General features: G+C 39.8%; 1 protein-coding gene and 1 long non-coding RNA gene across 2 annotated transcripts; one reads left to right on the forward strand and one right to left on the reverse strand.

Annotated features, from left to right (window-relative positions):
* Nucleotides 1-1,247: 1,247 nt before the first annotated feature.
* On the forward strand, nucleotides 1,248-3,760 carry LOC134628577 (uncharacterized). The gene is made up of 6 exons (XR_010093996.2): nucleotides 1,248-1,709; nucleotides 2,021-2,109; nucleotides 2,223-2,374; nucleotides 2,491-2,523; nucleotides 2,826-3,010; nucleotides 3,468-3,760. It is a non-coding gene; the product is annotated as an uncharacterized LOC134628577 (long non-coding RNA).
* A 5,384-nt stretch (nucleotides 3,761-9,144) lies between these two features.
* On the reverse strand, nucleotides 9,145-15,068 carry LOC134629722 (mucin-22-like). Its single transcript, XM_063477244.1, has 10 exons — nucleotides 14,355-15,068; nucleotides 14,009-14,073; nucleotides 13,782-13,921; nucleotides 12,676-13,673; nucleotides 12,325-12,389; nucleotides 12,098-12,237; nucleotides 10,932-11,989; nucleotides 10,581-10,645; nucleotides 10,350-10,489; nucleotides 9,145-10,241 (listed from the first exon to the last, which is right to left on the reverse strand). Exons 1-10 carry the CDS (start codon nucleotides 15,066-15,068, stop codon nucleotides 9,145-9,147), a joined length of 4,482 nt encoding a protein of 1,493 aa, XP_063333314.1.
* Between the last annotated feature and the right edge of the window lie 2,995 nt (nucleotides 15,069-18,063).

Genomic DNA, 18,063 nt, shown 5'->3' on the forward strand with positions numbered 1-18,063 from the left:
CCCTAATAATAATAATAAGAAGAAGAAGAAACGGAGCAGATACAATAGGGCCTTCGCACTCTCGGTGCTCGGGCCCTAATAATTAAAGCTGCAAGCAGCGATATGAGGGCCCTCGCACCCCAGCACGTCGAGCCAAGCCCAACACCTAAAACCAGTGCGTCCGATCTGATGTCACATTGATGGAATTCATGCATTTAACCACCAGCTAACATTTCATCTAATTCAACCATTATTATAGTCGTCCCACTAGGTGGCGCTCTAACCATTAATGACAAATGGCATAACAAACATTTCCGAGGTCGAGTCTCATCACGCCTGCCCCAGATAGCAAGACGACATTGAATCTATGTTGATTTTTCATCCGAACCGTCGTATATGGTCGGGGTTGAAATGCCAATGTTGTAACAACATTGAAATACTGTGGTAAACCGACGGTCTTACTATAGAGACGTTGTAACGATGTTGATTCACCGTTGTTTTTTTGTCATTGATATTTGATCTATTTATAGTCGACCAGGTGACAACAACAACATCGAGAAAACGTCTATTTATAGTTGACGATCATTCGGCTCCGGTCACCATCAAAAACCATCGATTTGTAGTTGAGCATTAAATTGCATTGCAACTGATCGGGTATAAAGTACCAGAGAAAGTAGATTTATTGTTCATTTGTTATCAATGACTTGGTTTAATTCACCAGCTTTAAAAAATCGTGTCTACATGCAATTTATGTATAGTTGACCGGGAAATTAAAGCAGCGATCACTTGGACTATTCCGCAGCACCCCTCTCACATTGGTACATCCCCCCCCCTCCCCAGGTATTCATTGTCTTCTACAGTAGAGCGGGACATTTGATTTACTCTCAGCGGAATTGACCGGAGAAGGCATCAGTTCATGCACTGCACTGGCCTGCACCACGATTAGTATAAGGTAAGAATGAATGATTTTTTTTTCCTACTCGGTATTTCCATGTTTGCATTTGAATAACATTAAAAAAAAAAAACTCGTTAATGTTGTACATTAACGAGTTTTTTTTTTACTGTTATTTAAATTGTGTCTACTTCTTACAATCCGGCAACAAATAAATTGCACTGCGGACAAAGTATATCAACAAAGAAAACATTTTTGTTTCATAATTTCTTCGTTATATTCCCTTACAAAGCTAGCTTTAACACTTCGAGGTTTCCTTTGTTCTTGCCGTCGCCTCGGCGCTTGACCCAGACTTTCGCTCTGTAGTTGCTTAGTACTACAAAAAATTCTAAATCTGTGATATATGATTGATAAACGTAAAGTTAACTGTATAAACGTGTTCAATGACTTTGTTACTTTTGATGATTGGAGAGCACTCGCTTCAATGCGCACACGAAAACTTTAGACTCAGTTTGAATGCTCACGCAGCATGCGTGACTGTACGTTGCACGCTCACCTAACTTTACGTTGCACGCGTACATGACTTTCCGTTTGTGCCTTGAATAATGAATAAGGCTACGTCCACACGTACCAGCGTATTTTTGAAACCGCTGATTTTTCTATGCGTTTGCACCTTTTGTCCACACGTAATGTATGTCTGGCCATACATTGTGTTTGTATTTCCAGGCACATTTCACGAAGCAGAACGCAGTCTTCAGAGATATCCACGTGAACGCTGTGATACGTCTGACCTTCAGTCCGAAGAAGAAACCCAGACCAGTCTTAAAAGAAAGCACAAGTAAAACCTTTATATTCACAAACATATCTTTGATTGTTAAGAATTTATGATCTTGTCTTTTATACATATCTGTGGTGCTTGCATACTGCAATATCGCCACATAATATAGTCCAAAAAGTGGAAGTTTGTAAACTTTTTAAAAATGCAAAGCCGTGTACACTTGTGCACTTCAAAAATTCATTGTATACTGTACCTTCTTGCACGTCTCTGTTTCCTGTGTGTGTTGTTAGAAATCAAACTAACTTTAGGAAACAATATGCCAAAAGCATATTTACAATTACTTAAGACCGTTTTTAATTTATTTTCTTTAGACCAAATCCCCTGTACACATATACGGACTCAGAGGATGAGCAGCCTACAAAAAAACGGTTTCCCCAGGCCCCTCGAGTGAAAATACCAGGTAATAAAATACTGTCTAGTGTCTGTGTACATATCTGTGTCTGACACGAGGAAACTTTTTTGACAAGTTGTCTGTATTCTTAAATACTTAAAAAATTATCTTTTTCTAAACAGCCCTCATCACTCCGCAGTCTGCCCCCCAGCCCACTGATAGCAACCATCATAATGCCCCACCCAGCTTCCGGCACCTTTTGCCACTCCGGCACAAACCGACACAGCTTTGCGATCTCGCCAGCATGCAGAGTCTGATGTCTTCCCTATAGATGGTATGCTTTTAAAAAAGCTTTAAAGCTGCATCACAATGTCATTGTACTCTTATCTAAAAAAAAAACCTAATTTATACTCCTGAATGTCATCTTGTTGTGATTTTTTTTTTCTGTAGATTCCAGAGACTCTGTGAGGCCACTATTACAAGGCAAGTTTGAAAATCTTGGAATTTCAGTTTACATGGTATAACAAATATATGTGACAGGCAAAAACTAGTAAACACTTTTAGCAGTTACAAGAACTAACAAATGAATATCCAACAAAAGGGAATAGAAATACATTGCACTGCCAATACTTTGGTTTATTCTTTGTATGACTTGAAAATCAGGCTTTAGGGAAAACTAAATGACATGTTTCTATCATCAATTACATGAAGTAAACACACAGGCACTTGCATACACATTTAAGACATGAGACTCGCTAATTCCATCTCATAAAATGTGTCTATAGGTGAGACGCTTTGCGTTGATTGGTGCTGCTGGACCACACTGGAGGTGCGAGTCCGCCGTGTAATGGTTTATGCCATTACAAAGGAGCTGGCCTCTGTACTCAACTGGACAGGGGAAAAAAAAACAAGGACCAGACAAAGCAAAAAAGGGCATTTAAAGAGACAGCGCCGTGCAGATGCATATTTGGTAAGTTTTAACATTTATTGTAGTTTTATGAGCCTAAAGTGAACAATAAAGGGATCAATTGATGTGCTGGGTGCATTTCACATTTCCTATGTCTGTTTTTTGCTATATTACTTTGTCTTTCTTAATAACAAGACTTTCATGTCCGGTTAATCTGGAGATGGAGTCTTTGGTCTTCGGCTTGTTTTGTCCTCGGGTTGTACACTTTGTACAGCCCGAGGACCCATGTTTTCTTTTTTTTTTTAAAGGATACACGGCACACCATGCTAAGACATATCGCATTTTCAGCTTATAGCTCTTTGGGAATCAAATGCGGCAGTTTGCTGATTTCCGCCTGGTGACTTTCATGTTTATCAGCCTAGGAGTTGACATACTTTCTCCCTGCTGAAGACAATTAACAAGAGCTTATTCATGTGCTCTAATTCCCTTTTTTTGTGTGTGTGTCTATTTTTTGTCCTAGATGGCCTGGCGCAGCAGGTAGGGGCGAACTCTATGTCTGAGTTGGTCTTTGCTCAAGCAGTCCAGAAATGGCTCAGATATGCTCCAGATCGTACGGGTGGCGCGCAGGACGCACATCATCCATCCCCATCCCGGAGTAAATAATAAAAAGTGACGTGAAACATAGAAATATAAATAGGAAACTTTGTCTTTTAATAAAGTATTTTGCAAATGATACATGTCTATTGACCTTTTTTGGTTTTTTGTTTTTTTTCAATAAAAAGCAACTGTGCGAAAGAGGTGGAAAATCAATACCATATCTCAACAGTGTTTCAATATCAGAATCTGACATTGTTTCAATGTCAACGTCACACTTCAACGTTGCTTCAATGACGTCGCCTGATATTGACTCAACATTGTTTCAATGTTTCCTTGCTATCTGGGGCGTCCTTTGGTAGAGATTGGACATTGTGTTTTTGAGTGACAGCAGATTACTGCTTTTTGGCGAGCGATTGAAACTCCACGTGCCGCCATGACCACCCCTTTTCCCTGAACGCAAAAAGCTTCGCAATTTAACATCACAAAGGTCTTTAGATTCCATGCACTGGAGATCGCGTAAATCTAATGAAACCCCTTGGAGGAGTTCGTCAAAGTATGAGGCCTGAAAAGAGGGGAAAATGTCGCCAAAATTAGACATTAATTTCAAAATGGCTGACTTCCTGTTGGATTTGGGATATTGCTCCAAGAGACTTTTTTGTACATCTTGATATCTCCCATAAGCTTACCAGGTTTCAGACTCATACATAAAACACAGAGCAGGGGCTGTTGTTTTGAAATTTTGTAGGGGGCGCTGTGGAGCCATTTTGCGCTATTAAATGAAAATGGTAAAATAACAAGAACGCGCTCATCACATTGGAGGGGTGCGCCAAATTTCACGACATTTTAAACTTTCCAAGCCCCTCAAAAGCCACTTCATTGTTCATGGTGAACTGCGTGGTCACCAGGGTGCGCCGTTCAGTTTAAAGTCACAATTTTCTCACTGAAGCATCATGAGGGACTGATGGTGATATTCATCGCTTTTGAAGTGGCCATGATGAACCTGTGAAAATCAGTGCAACAAAATATAAGACATAACATTTCCTGTTGCCACTAGATGGTGCTCTACGTATTCCTGACAATGGGCACATCAATCTGTTCAGGGCGGGTCTGACATCATCCCTTTAAAGTCTGGTACTGATCAGATTGGATTTCATTGAGTTATACTAATTTGTTTCTTCATGGCGAGACATCAATGTTCGCCATGCTGCTGGGGTCACACCCTTTCACGAAAACTCACAGTTTTCACTATAACCCAAGACCAACTCCTTAAGGCTTTCCTGGAGAAATTTGAGGCTGCAAATTTCACCCATAACAATACTGTACACCAAAGTGTAAAACATGACATTTCCTGTTCCCACTAGGTGGCGCTGTCCCTGGTGTCAAATATGGCCGTTGAAATATGTTCAGGGGTGGAGCCTTATCATATGTGTGCTCTTTGGTCCACGTCGGACCATGTATGAGGGAATGAGAGACAATAAGATTTTCATGGCGAGTCATCAAAATTCGCCGTGGCGCCACGGCCTCACCGTATCGTGAAAACTCAAAAGCTCCGCAATTTAACATGGCCCAGGTGTGTAGTTAAAAGTGACCAAAGATGAAGCTTATACGACCAAATCCCAAGGAGGAGTTCGAAAAAGTTCGAGGCATGGAAATGGCAAAATTAGAGCCAAAATGTCACGTTCACTTCCAAATGGCAGACTTCCTGTTGGGTTTAGGACATGGCCATAATAGACTTTTTTGTGCGTCTCCTAACGTTAGATATTTGTGCCAACTTTCATACATGCAAGTCATACCCATCTCGGGGGCTCGCATTTTTCATTTTTCTAGGTGGCGCTACTGAGCCAAATTTCCCTGGACATGTCTACGGACATTAAAATACGTAAATTTTCACGAGGCCTGACGCGTGTGCAAAATTTCATGAGTTTTTGAGCATGTTTAGGCCCTCAAAAGGCCGATTCATTTGCCGTAATAATAATAATAATAATAATAAGAAGAAGAAGACGAAACGGAGCAGATACAATAGGGCCTTCGCACTTTTGTTCTCGGGCCCTAATAATAATAAGAAGAAGAAGAAGAAGAAGAAACGGAGCAGATACAATAGGGCCTTCGCACTCTCGGTGCTCGGGCCCTAATAATAATAATAATAATAATAATAATAATAATAATAATAATAAACAGAGCAGATACAATAGGGCCTTCGCACTCTCAGTGCTCGGGCCCTAATAATAATAATAATAATAATAATAATAATAATAAACAGAGCAGATACAATAGGGCCTTCGCACTCTCAGTGCTCGGGCCCTAATAATAATAATAAGAAACAGAGCAGATACAATAGGGCCTTCGCACTCTCAGTGCTCGGGCCCTAAAAAGAAACCATCGGCCCATAAAAACGAAAAAACACAATCGGCCCACCAGGCAAATGCCCGTGATGCCCGTGATGCCCGATGGCCAGTCCAGATATGGTCGTGCCATCAGTTAACCCTTTGCATGCCAGCCGTAGCACGCATACCCAGGGTTGCCGACCCCTGTGCTAAATCAATGTCATAATAAAATAGTATTAGTAGAGAGCAATACAAACTTCATTTCAATCTAAATTTTAATTCTAATAAAGGTACTCAGCTTGAATCAGTTAGTTGGAACTTGAGCAAAGAAAAAGAAGTAAAGCATTTTTTTAAATACTTTATAAGTTCACATGGTGATTCAGTCACTTTCTCGACACAGAACACTCTGACTTTAATCTCAAAATAGTTCCATAACCCATTGATATTGCTTTGTAGTACACCCATCCAGCAATTGTCATAAACCTTGTTCATCACAGGTTCATCACATACCTACAAATCATATTCACCAAACCACTAATAATAATCATTTGTAGTAGTTTATCCTTCTTCTGATATTAAAATGGGGAAGACAGCATTTAAAAATCACCAAAAGTATATTAACCATGACATTCTAGTGCTTAGTTGAATAACGAAAGATTTTTATTAATTTCATTTTAGAGGCATACAGGAAGAACCAATATTTAGAAGAAATTTTAATCAATCCAATAATGAATCAGTAAAAAGCTGAAAAACAACTTATTTTGATTAAGACAGTAGTATGTAAATATTTTGCTAGACTAGTATGCTGATTATCATTTAAAATCCACCTTCCAAACTATTCACCTGATACTGGATGATTTGACAAAATCAATCACTTGTCTCCTGCATCAAGATCATTTCAGTTAAACTCACATCATTAACTACACACATCTTCCTTTTCACCATGTAACTCCATAATATGTTTGGATATTAAATTGCATCTTGCATAAATTTACAATGCACATTGTAAATAAATATATCTGTATTTTTTTTTAAAATATTTTTTAAAATGCCACAATAGCAATTAAAACAAGTGCACTAACAAACAAATGTGTTACTCAGAGGTAACTGCCAATATATTGCCAGAACGTATCATATATTTTGCACCATAAATTTGTGCTGGAAAATACAAACAGCACACATATTTTTAGCAAATTACTTCCTGTTGGTAAATTTTAATAATGCTGACTTCTTATATCTTGTTTTTTCTTTTTTTTTTCCTTTGGTTGGCACACCCGGTTTTATAGTACAGTAAAAACTGTTGGTGAAGTCACTGCAGTGAACTTGAGTGCTGCCTACATGTTGATCATGATTTGTGCAACAGTCAACAGTGTTAGCGCCCATATGCCAATTGTAGACTGAAGACTGGTTGATGATGACACTCCTGGAATTAAAAAAAAAAAAGCATCTCCATGAAATTCTCTGGACTTATAAACTTGAGTCCTTATCTTCCGTTTATGTGTAACACTAACAGCAAAATTATAATACAACATTATATAAGATAGTTTACATTAATAAATTCAAACCACAGAGTATGTGGCCGGAAACTTACTTATACTGCCTGGTATGATATCCAGTGTGGTATTTTGGAGTGCTTTTGTCAGCGCTGTAGTTGCATTGGCTAGTGATGGAAGCGAGTTTTGATCTTGGAACACAAGAGTCATGTTGACAACTACTGATCCATTCCTAGAATGACAAAGACAGAAAGAAATACTTCTTAAAAGCAGTTGAAGGACAGCAATATAAGAAAAACATAAGTCATGGACTGAAATTTAGCCTTACTTAAAGCTGTTAATCCTGGATCGTAAGAATGATGCAAATATATTTTTAACCACTCTGTTTATCTGAAAGAGAACATTATTGTGAAGTGTTTACAAGTGTTAATAAAGGTTAAAGAAAGAAATGAAACTCTCTTAAATCATATATATTTCAAAAAATATATACATTTTACATTATTATGCTAGCCAACATTTAGGTTTGTTTGTTAGCACATAGTGTTGGTGTCTTACCTCTTTAATCACTGTTTGAGCCAAAGTCTGAAAAGCTGATGAGCTTGGGACTGAAAGGTCTGCTATAAAGGTTTGGTTGAGACTGAATTGTAAACCAAGGGTTCCTTCATTTGGAGAAGGAGGATCTGTTGATGCAGTGCTGGTAGTTGTTGTGAGTAATGTTGTCACTGTAGTGGAAGGAGTTGTTGTATTTGGAGACACAGTAGTAGCTGCAGTTGTATTAGAAACCACTGTTGTGGCTGCAGTTGTATTAGAACCCACTGTTGTGGCTGCAGTTGTATTGGAACCCACTGTTGTGGCTGCAGTTGTATTGGAACCCACTGTAGTAGCTACAGTTGTACTGGAACCCACTGTTGTGGCTGCAGTTGTATTGGAACCAACTGTTGTCGCTGCAGTTGTATTGGAACCCACTGTTGTGGCTGCAGTTGTATTGGAACCCACTGTTGGAGCTGCAGTTGTATTGGAACCCACTGTTGTAGCTGCAGTTGTTGCAGCTGTAGTAATGTTAGAAGCTGTGGTTGGGGTTGTTGTAACATTGAGCACAGCTGTGGAAGCAATGGAAGTGGAAACTGTAACTGTACCAGTGGTTTATCAATAAAGAATTATTTATTCATTTTGGATAAAGAATTAATTAAGTTTGGTTATATACTTACTTGCATTAAGACTGCCTTGTATAATGTTCAGGGAAGAAGAGTTAATATTTGCAGTGAGTTCTGAAGTTGCATTGTTTACTGTAGGAACTGAGGCTTTGTCTTGGAATACAAGAGTCATATCGGTAACCACTGATCCTGACCTATATTGGTAAAGAGAGAAAGAAATACTTTCATGACAGGCAGTGACTAATAAATATCTGGAAAAAGTACATTATCAAATTTTGGAATTACCGGAATGCATTAACAATGGAACGAAGGAAGGATGATCCATAGACACGTTTACATGCAGTGTTTACCTGAAAGATAACATGTAGTTTTATACTTTTGCAGCAGATGCACATGCCATTGCCTGTATGAATTTGAGGCTTTCATAAATATCATCTTGCACATCGAATTGATTTACATATCTAAACTGGACTTAGAAGATTTAATAACCAAACTAAATATGAATAAATAAATGTAAAAAAAAAGAAGAAGAAGAAGAAAAGGGAAAGAGCCATTTCAGCATTTTAACCTTTGCCAATTTTCAGTGAATTTTATGTAGGCCAGCAGAATGTTGTCAGCACGTAGTGTTATCATCTTACCTCATTGATCACTTTTTGAGCTAAAGCCTGAAAAGCTGATGAGCTTGAGTCTGAGAGGTCTGGTGTAAAGAGTTGGTTGAGACTGAATTTAAGACCAAGGACTCCTTGACTTGCAGTAGGAGGATCTGTTGATGCAGTGCTGGTTTTTGTTGTGGGTATAGTAGTTGTCACCGTGGCAGGAGTAGCGGTAGTACTTGGAGACACAGTTGTAGCGACAGTTGTATTGGAACCCACTGTTGTGGCTGCAGTTGTATTGGAACCAACTGTTGTGGCTGCAGTTGTATTGGAACCGACTGTTGTGGCTGCAGTTGTATTAGAACCCACTGTTGTAGCGACAGTTGTACTGGAACCCACTGTTGTGGCTGCAGTTGTATTGGAACCAACTGTTGTGGCTGCAGTTGTATTGGAACCGACTGTTGTGGCTGCAGTTGTATTAGAACCCACTGTTGTAGCGACAGTTGTACTGGAACCCACTGTTGTGGCTGCAGTTGTATTGGAACCCACTGTTGTGGCTGCAGTTGTATTGGAACCCACTGTTGTGGCTGCAGTTGTATTGGAACCCACTGTTGTGGCTGCAGTTGTATTAGAACCCACTGTTGTGGCTGAAGTTGTATTGGAAACCAAATTTGGAGCTGCAGTTGTATTGGAGCCCACTGTTGTGGCTGCAGTTGTATTAGAACCCACTGTTGTGGCTGCAGTTGTATTGAAACCCAAAGTTGTGGCTGCAGTTGTATTGGAACCCACTGTTGTGGCTGCAGTTGTATTGGAACCCACTGTTGTGGCTGCAGTTGTATTGGAACCCACTGTTGTGGCTGCAGTTGTATTAGAACCCACTGTTGTGGCTGAAGTTGTATTGGAAACCAAATTTGGAGCTGCAGTTGTATTGGAGCCCACTGTTGTGGCTGCAGTTGTATTAGAACCCACTGTTGTGGCTGCAGTTGTATTGAAACCCAAAGTTGTGGCTGCAGTTGTATTGGAACCTACTGTTGGAGCTGCAGTTGTATTAGAACCCACTGTTGTAGCTGCAGTTGTTGCAGCTGTAGTAATGTTAGAAGCTGTGGTTGGGGTTGTTGTAACATTGAGCACAGCTGTGGAAGCAATGGAAGTGGAAATTGTAACTGTACCAGTGGTTTATCAATAAAGAATTATTCATTCATTTTAGATAAAGAATTAATTAAGTTTGGTTATATACTTACTTGCATTAAGACTGCCTTGTATAATGTTCAGGGAAGAAGAGTTAATATTTGCAGTGAGTTCTGAAGTTGCATTGTTTGCTGTAGGAACTGAGGCTGTGTCTTGGAATACAAGAGTCATATCGGTAACCACTGATCCTGACCTATATTGGTAAAGAGAGAAAAAAATACTTTCATGACAGACAGTGACTAGTAAATATCTGGGAAAAGTACATTATAAAATTTTGGCCTTACCGGAATGCATTAACAATGGAACGAAGGAAGGATGATCCATAGACACGTTTACATGCAGTGTTTACCTGAAAGATAACATGTAGTTTTATACTTTTACAGCAGATGCACATGCCATTGCCTGTATGAATTTGAGGCTTTCATAAATATCATCTTGCACATCAAATGCATTTACAAATCTAAACTGGACTTAGAAGATTTAATAACCAAACTAAATATGAATAAATAAATGTAAAAAAAGAAGAAAAAGAAGAAAAGGGAAAGAGCCATTTCAGCATTTTAACCTTTGCCAATTTTCAGTGAATTTTATGTAGGCCATCAGAATGTTGTCAGCACATAGTGTTATCATCTTACCTCATTGATCACTTTTTGAGCTAAAGCCTGAAAAGCTGATGAGCTTGAGTCTGAGAGGTCTAGTGTAAAGGGTTGGTTGAGACTGAATTTAAGACCAAGGACTCCTTGACTTGCAGTAGGAGGATCTGTTGATGCAGTGCTGGTTTTTGTTGTGGGTATAGTAGTTGTCACCGTGGCAGGAGTAGCGGTAGTACTTGGAGACACAGTTGTAGCGACAGTTGTATTGGAACCCACTGTTGTGGCTGCAGTTGTATTGGAACCGACTGTTGTGGCTGCAGTTGTATTAGAACCCACTGTTGTAGCTACAGTTGTACTGGAACCCACTGTTGAGGCTGCAGTTGTATTGGAACCCACTGTTGTGGCTGCAGTTGTATTGGAACCAAATGTTGTGGCTGCAGTTGTATTGGAACCGACTGTTGTGGCTGCAGTTGTGTTAGAACCCACTGTTGTAGCGACAGTTGTATTGGAACCCACTGTTGTGGCTGCAGTTGTATTGGAACCCACTGTTGTGGCTGCAGTTGTATTGGAACCCACTGTTGTGGCTGCAGTTGTATTGGAAACCACAGTTGGAGCTGCAGTTGTATTGGAACCCACTGTTGTGGCTGCAGTTGTATTGGAACCCACTGTTGTGGCTGCAGTTGTATTGGAAACCAAAGTTGGAGCTGCAGTGTTATTGGAACCCACTGTTGTAGCGACAGTTGTATTGGAACCCACTGTTGTTGCTGCAGTTGTATTGGAACCCACTGTTGCGGCTGCAGTTGTATTGGAACCCACTGTTGCGGCTGCAGTTGTATTGGAACCCACTGTTGCGGCTACAGTTGTATTGGAACCCACTGTTGTGGCTGCAGTTGTATTGGAAATCAAAGTTGGAGCTGCAGTTGTATTGGATCCCACTGTTGTGGCTGCAGTTGTATTGAAACCCACTGTTGTGGCTGCAGTTGTATTGGAACCTACTGTTGGAGCTGCAGTTGTATTAGAACCCACTGATGTAGCTGCAGTTGTTGCAGCTGTAGTAATGTTAGAAGCTGTGGTTGGGGTTGTTGTAACATTGAGCACAGCTGTGGAAGCAATGGAAGTGGAAACTGTAACTGTACCAGTGGTTTATCAAGAAGGAATTATTTATTCATTTTAGATAAAGAATTAATTAAGTTTGGTTATATACTTACTTGCATTAAGACTGCCTGGTATAATGTTCAGGGAAGAAGAGTTAATATTTGCAGTGAGTTCTGAAGTTACATTGCTTGTTGTAGGAACTGAGGCTGTGTCTTGGAATACAAGAGTCATATCGGTAACCACTGATCCTGACCTATATTGGTAAAGAGAGAAAGAAATACTTGACAGGAATTGACTAGTAAATATCTGGAAAAAGTACATTATAAAATTTTTGCCTTACCGGAATGCATTAACAATGGAACGAAGGAAGGATGATCCAAAGACACGTTTACATGCAGTGTTTACCTGAAAGATAACATGTAGTTTTATACTTTTACAGCAGATGCACATGCCATTGCCTGTATGAATTTGAGGCTTTCATAAATATCATCTTGCACATCAAATGCATTTACAAATCTAAACTGGACTTAGAAGATTTAATAACCAAACTAAATATGAATAAATAAATGTAAAAAAAGAAGAAAAAGAAGAAAAGGGAAAGAGCCATTTCAGCATTTTAACCTTTGCCAATTTTCAGTGAATTTTATGTAGGCCATCAGAATGTTGTCAGCACATAGTGTTATCATCTTACCTCATTGATCACTTTTTGAGCTAAAGCCTGAAAAGCTGATGAGCTTGAGTCTGAGAGGTCTAGTGTAAAGGGTTGGTTGAGACTGAATTTAAGACCAAGGACTCCTTGACTTGCAGTAGGAGGATCTGTTGATGCAGTGCTGGTTTTTGTTGTGGGTATAGTAGTTGTCACCGTGGCAGGAGTAGCAGTAGTACTTGGAGACACAGTTGTAGCGACAGTTGTATTGGAACCCACTGTTGTGGCTGCAGTTGTATTAGAACCCACTGTTGTAGCTACAGTTGTACTGGAACCCACTGTTGAGGCTGCAGTTGTATTGGAACCAAATGTTGTGGCTGCAGTTGTATTGGAACCGACTGTTGTGGCTGCAGTTGTGTTAGAACCCACTGTTGTAGCGACAGTTGTATTGGAACCCACTGTTGTGGCTGCAGTTGTATTGGAACCCACTGTTGTGGCTGCAGTTGTATTGGAACCCACTGTTGTGGCTGCAGTTGTATTGGAAACCACAGTTGGAGCTGCAGTTGTATTGGAACCCACTGTTGTGGCTGCAGTTGTATTAGAACCCACTGTTGTGGCTGCAGTTGTATTGGAACCCACTGTTGTGGCTGCAGTTGTATTGGAAACCAAAGTTGGAGCTGCAGTGTTATTGGAACCCACTGTTGTAGCGACAGTTGTATTGGAACCCACTGTTGTTGCTGCAGTTGTATTGGAACCCACTGTTGCGGCTGCAGTTGTATTGGAACCCACTGTTGTGGCTACAGTTGTATTGGAACCCACTGTTGTGGCTGCAGTTGTATTGGAAATCAAAGTTGGAGCTGCAGTTGTATTGGAACCAACTGTTGTCGCTGCAGTTGTATTGGAACCCACTGTTGTGGCTACAGTTGTATTGGAACCTACTGTTGGAGCTGCAGTTGTATTAGAACCCACTGATGTAGCTGCAGTTGTTGCAGCTGTAGTAATGTTAGAAGCTGTGGTTGGGGTTGTTGTAACATTGAGCACAGCTGTGGAAGCAATGGAAGTGGAAACTGTAACTGTACCAGTGGTTTATCAAGAAGGAATTATTTATTCATTTTAGATAAAGAATTAATTAAGTTTGGTTATATACTTACTTGCATTAAGACTGCCTGGTATAATGTTCAGGGAAGAAGAGTTAATATTTGCAGTGAGTTCTGAAGTTACATTGCTTGTTGTAGGAACTGAGGCTGTGTCTTGGAATACAAGAGTCATATCGGTAACCACTGATCCTGACCTATATTGGTAAAGAGAGAAAGAAATACTTGACAGGAATTGACTAGTAAATATCTGGAAAAAGTACATTATAAAATTTTGGCCTTACCGGAATGCATTAACAATGGAACGAAGGAAGGATGATCCAAAGACACGTTTACATGCAGCGTTTACCTGAAAGATAACATGTAGTTTTATACTTTTACAGCAGATGCACATGCCATTGCCTGTATGAATTTGAGGCTTTCATAAATATCATCTTGCACATCAAATGCATTTACAAATCTAAACTGGACTTAGAAGATTTAATAACCAAACTAAATATGAATAAATATGAATACATAAATGTAAAGAAGAAAAGGGAAAGAGACATTTCAGCATTTTAACCTGCCAATTTTCAGTCATTTTTATGTAGGCCATCAGAATGTTGTCAGCACATAGTGTTATCATCTTACCTCATTGGTCACTTTTTGAGCTAAATCCTGAAAAGCTGATGAGCTTGAGTCTGAGAGGTCTGGTGTAAAGGGTTGGTTGAGACTGAATTTAAGACCAAGGGTTCCTTGACTTGCAGTAGGAGGATCTGTTGATGCAGTGCTGGTTTTTGTTGTGGGTATAGTAGTTGTCACCGTGGCAGGAGTAGCGGTAGTACTTGGAGACACAGTTGTAGCGACAGTTGTATTGGAACCCACTGTTGTGCCTGCAGTTGTATTGGAACCCACCGTTGTGGCTGCAGTTGTATTGGAAACCACAGTTGGAGTTGCAGTTGTATTGTAACCCACTGTTGAGGCTGCAGTTGTATTGGAACCCACTGTTGTCGCTGCAGTTGTATTGGAAACCAAAGTTGGAGCTGCAGTTGTATTGGAACCCACTGTTGAGGCTGCAGTTGTATTAGAAGCCAACGTTGTGGGCGCAGTTATATTGGAACCCACTGTTGTGGCTGCAGTTGTATTGGAAACCACAGTTGGAGCTGCAGTTGTGTTGGAAGCCAATGTTGTGGCTGCAGTTGTATTGGAAACCACAGTTGGACCTGCAGTTGTGTTGGAAGCCACTGTTGTGGCTGCAGTTGTATTGGAAACCACAGCAGAAGTTGCAGTTGTATTGTAAACCACATTTGGAGTTGCAGTTGTATTGGAAACCACAGTTGGAGCTGCAGTTGTGTTGGAAGCCATTGTTGTGGCTGCAGTTGTATTGGAACCCACTGTTGTGGCTGCAGTTGTATTGGAATCCAAAGTTGGAGCTGCAGTTGTGTTGGAAGCCATTGTTGTGGCTGCAGTTGTATTGGAACCCAGTGTTGAGGCTGCAGTTGTATTAGAAGCCAACGTTGTGGGTGCAGTTGTATTGGAACCCACTGTTGTGGCTGCAGTTGTATTGGAAACCAAAGTTGGAGCTGCAGTTGTATTGGAACCCACTGTTGAGGCTGCAGTTGTATTCGAAGCCAACGTTGTGGGCGCAGTTGTATTGGAACCTACTGTTGTGGCTGCAGTTGTATTGGAAACCACAGTTGGAGCTGCAGTTGTGTTGGAAGCCATTGTTGTGGCTGCAGTTGTATTGGAACCCACTGTTGTGGCTGCAGTTGTATTGGAATCCAAAGTTGGAGCTGCAGTTGTATTGGAAACCACAGTTGTTTCTGCAGTTGAGGAAGCATTTGTGCCATTTGCAGTAGCTGAGGTGATAGATATATGGAACAAATTTAAGTTACAATATATAATCTTACAAATGAAGAATTATAGAATTTCAAGAACATGCTACAGATAGGACATTCACTTTTATTATAAAAGGGTACATATTGTATTTTATTATAGAAAAACATCTTTCCTCGTAGTCATGTATTGATTTTGCAGATACTGATTTTCCTGATGATGGAGTTTAATGGTGCGATCCTTGTGTGGTTAGACTGAGTGATGAGTTTATGCTGACTGCTAACGAGATTGGGATAAGCGGCGTTGAAGTCATGTTTACTTGTAGTGAAGTTGTGTTGAGTGTGGGTGAGGTCATGCTGATTGGTGCTGTTGGTGAGGGTGGTAATGAGGTTAATTGTTGAGGTCAGGTTAAGTGGTGTTAAAGGTGTGTTGACTTGTGGTGAGGTTGCAGAGACTAGAGGTAAGGTCGTGCTTACTGGTGCAATTGGTGTTGATGGTACTATGGTCATGTTAATTAGTGTGACTGGATTGTTTGTTGTTCAAGTCATGTTGACTTGCAGTGAGGTTGTACTGAGTGCCAATGGGCTCATGCTGACTGGTGCTATTGATGTGGATGGTGCTGAGGACATGTTATGTGGTGTGGCTGAGGTTGAGTTCAATGGAATCTGTATCACATTAAATGTTGTTAGCACAGAGGCCGTGTTGAGTGGTGGTGGGGCTGCATAAAATGGTTATAAGAGTGAGGCTGTATGATGATGTTACATGCTTGTGATAATCACATGTCACATTTATAGTCATGTCATGGTAATACCTGGTGTGGTACTTGGATTCATTGTTGACGATGGTGTTGTGATTTGTTCTGTTGGTGCTATTATCACAACTGGAAATCACAATATTAAATAAGTTATTGCAAAGTCTTGTGACTATTTCCTTGTTATCATATATTTGATATCGACATCCAAAATTACAATTTATGACAATAAATGATCAGAAAGGATGAAACAACAGATTACATGAACACCGACCTTTTGCTGAAATTGATGATGTGTTAACTGAGAGGTTAAAAGTTGAGCTTGCAACAGCTTCTGTCAAAGTTGCAACTGCAGAGCTGATATTTGGTAATGTGCTGACATTATTGAATATCAGCTCAGCATCAACCACAATGGATCCTTGACTGTAAAGGAAAAATGCATTGATTTTCTATGCTTTCATTTTATTTGTCATTTTTTTATCATTGATTAGCCCTACAACAAGCCGGCAAGAATGAACTGTTTAAATCTATTGTTAAAAATAAAAGGTAAATGGTTAGTTGTCTGGATGCATGCTCAATCATTCACTTAAGTAAATCCCAAAAAGTTGACTCTTTTCATCTGGACATAAGTTTTCAGTGGGAAAAACGTTTTGTCACTCATCCAAGTGACTTCTTCAGTCTCAGTTGACTGCAGGTTTCCGCAGCCGTATAAACAGTACCTTTGCACAATAACTGAAACTAGCCCTCACAATGGTCTGTGAGGTCAGTCTCTTGATCATTAAAGGGTTAGTAGCTAATAAATGGTTAGTTTTAGAAAGTAATCTTAAGCTGTGTTTCTTACCTGAAACTATTGATGACTGTTCGATTAAAGCTAGGTCCATATTTTATACTATAGACGTTGTTGAGCTAGGAATAAATTGTATTGAAAGATATAAAAATACATATCATACAAAATGAAATTTCAAATATTTTAAAATCAAGTTCATATAAGTCATGTCACAAAGATTTCCTATATTTTATGTTTCATGTATACTCTCCCTTGCTCATAATAAAATTCTTAATTATTTGGTGTAACCAGCTTGAATTCTATTTATTCACATTGTTATATATCTATTGTTTAAGTACATTCAGACTGAAAGAACAAAGAAGTCTGAATAAGTAGACTTTTTGGGAGGGTTAAAAAAATCCAAGAACTCACCTGTTCAGTCACTGTTGATTCTAACTGTTTATAGGCTGGTGAGCTTTTGTTTTCAAGTTCTGGTGAAAAGAGTTGCTGCAGCTTAAATCCTAAATTGATTCCAGGTGCTAGTGCTGGCGCAGCAGTTGTAGTTGTAGTTGCAGCTGTAGTTGTAGCGCTAAAAAAGGTGACATTTGATGGAATGGATGTTCCTTGCGAAGTTAGGTCTGGAGATAATGGCTTGACTGTTGCTGAGGTCATGTTGACTGGTTCTGTGAATAGGTAAAGTGGTGTTAAGGTTATATGAACTTGTTCAATGATTTAATGTTGTTGAGACCATGTTCACAGGCAAGGTTGTGTTTAGTGTTAGTGAGGTTGTGCTTAGTATCATAGAGGTCATCTTGATGAGACTGGGTTAAGTGGTATTGAGGACATTTGATTTGTTGTTAGATTGTAATGAGTGGTGATGAAGTGATGCTGAATGGTGTTGTTGGTGAGAGTGGTGCTGAGGTGATGTTACCTGGTAAGGTTGCATTTAGATGCGTTGAGGTCATGCTAAGTGGTGTTGTGGGTGGTGCTGATGTCAGGTTACCCAG

The sequence above is a fragment of the Pelmatolapia mariae genome, linkage group LG6 (assembly GCF_036321145.2).
Source record: "Pelmatolapia mariae isolate MD_Pm_ZW linkage group LG6, Pm_UMD_F_2, whole genome shotgun sequence".
In the NCBI taxonomy this organism is placed as follows: domain Eukaryota; kingdom Metazoa; phylum Chordata; class Actinopteri; order Cichliformes; family Cichlidae; genus Pelmatolapia; species Pelmatolapia mariae.

Bases quoted from the DNA above. Each gene is read 5' to 3' on its own strand.
- LOC134629722 (XM_063477244.1), bottom strand. From the start codon at position 15,068: ATGGCTTCCAACACAACTGCAGCTCCAACTGTGGTTTCCAATACAACT. The intron at 10,490-10,580 runs GTAAGGCCAAAA...TTACCAATATAG, and splicing joins TCCATTGTTAATGCATTCCG to GTCAGGATCAGTGGTTACCG. The intron at 10,242-10,349 runs GTAAGTATATAA...TTGCTTCCACAG, and splicing joins ACAAGGCAGTCTTAATGCAA to CTGTGCTCAATGTTACAACA.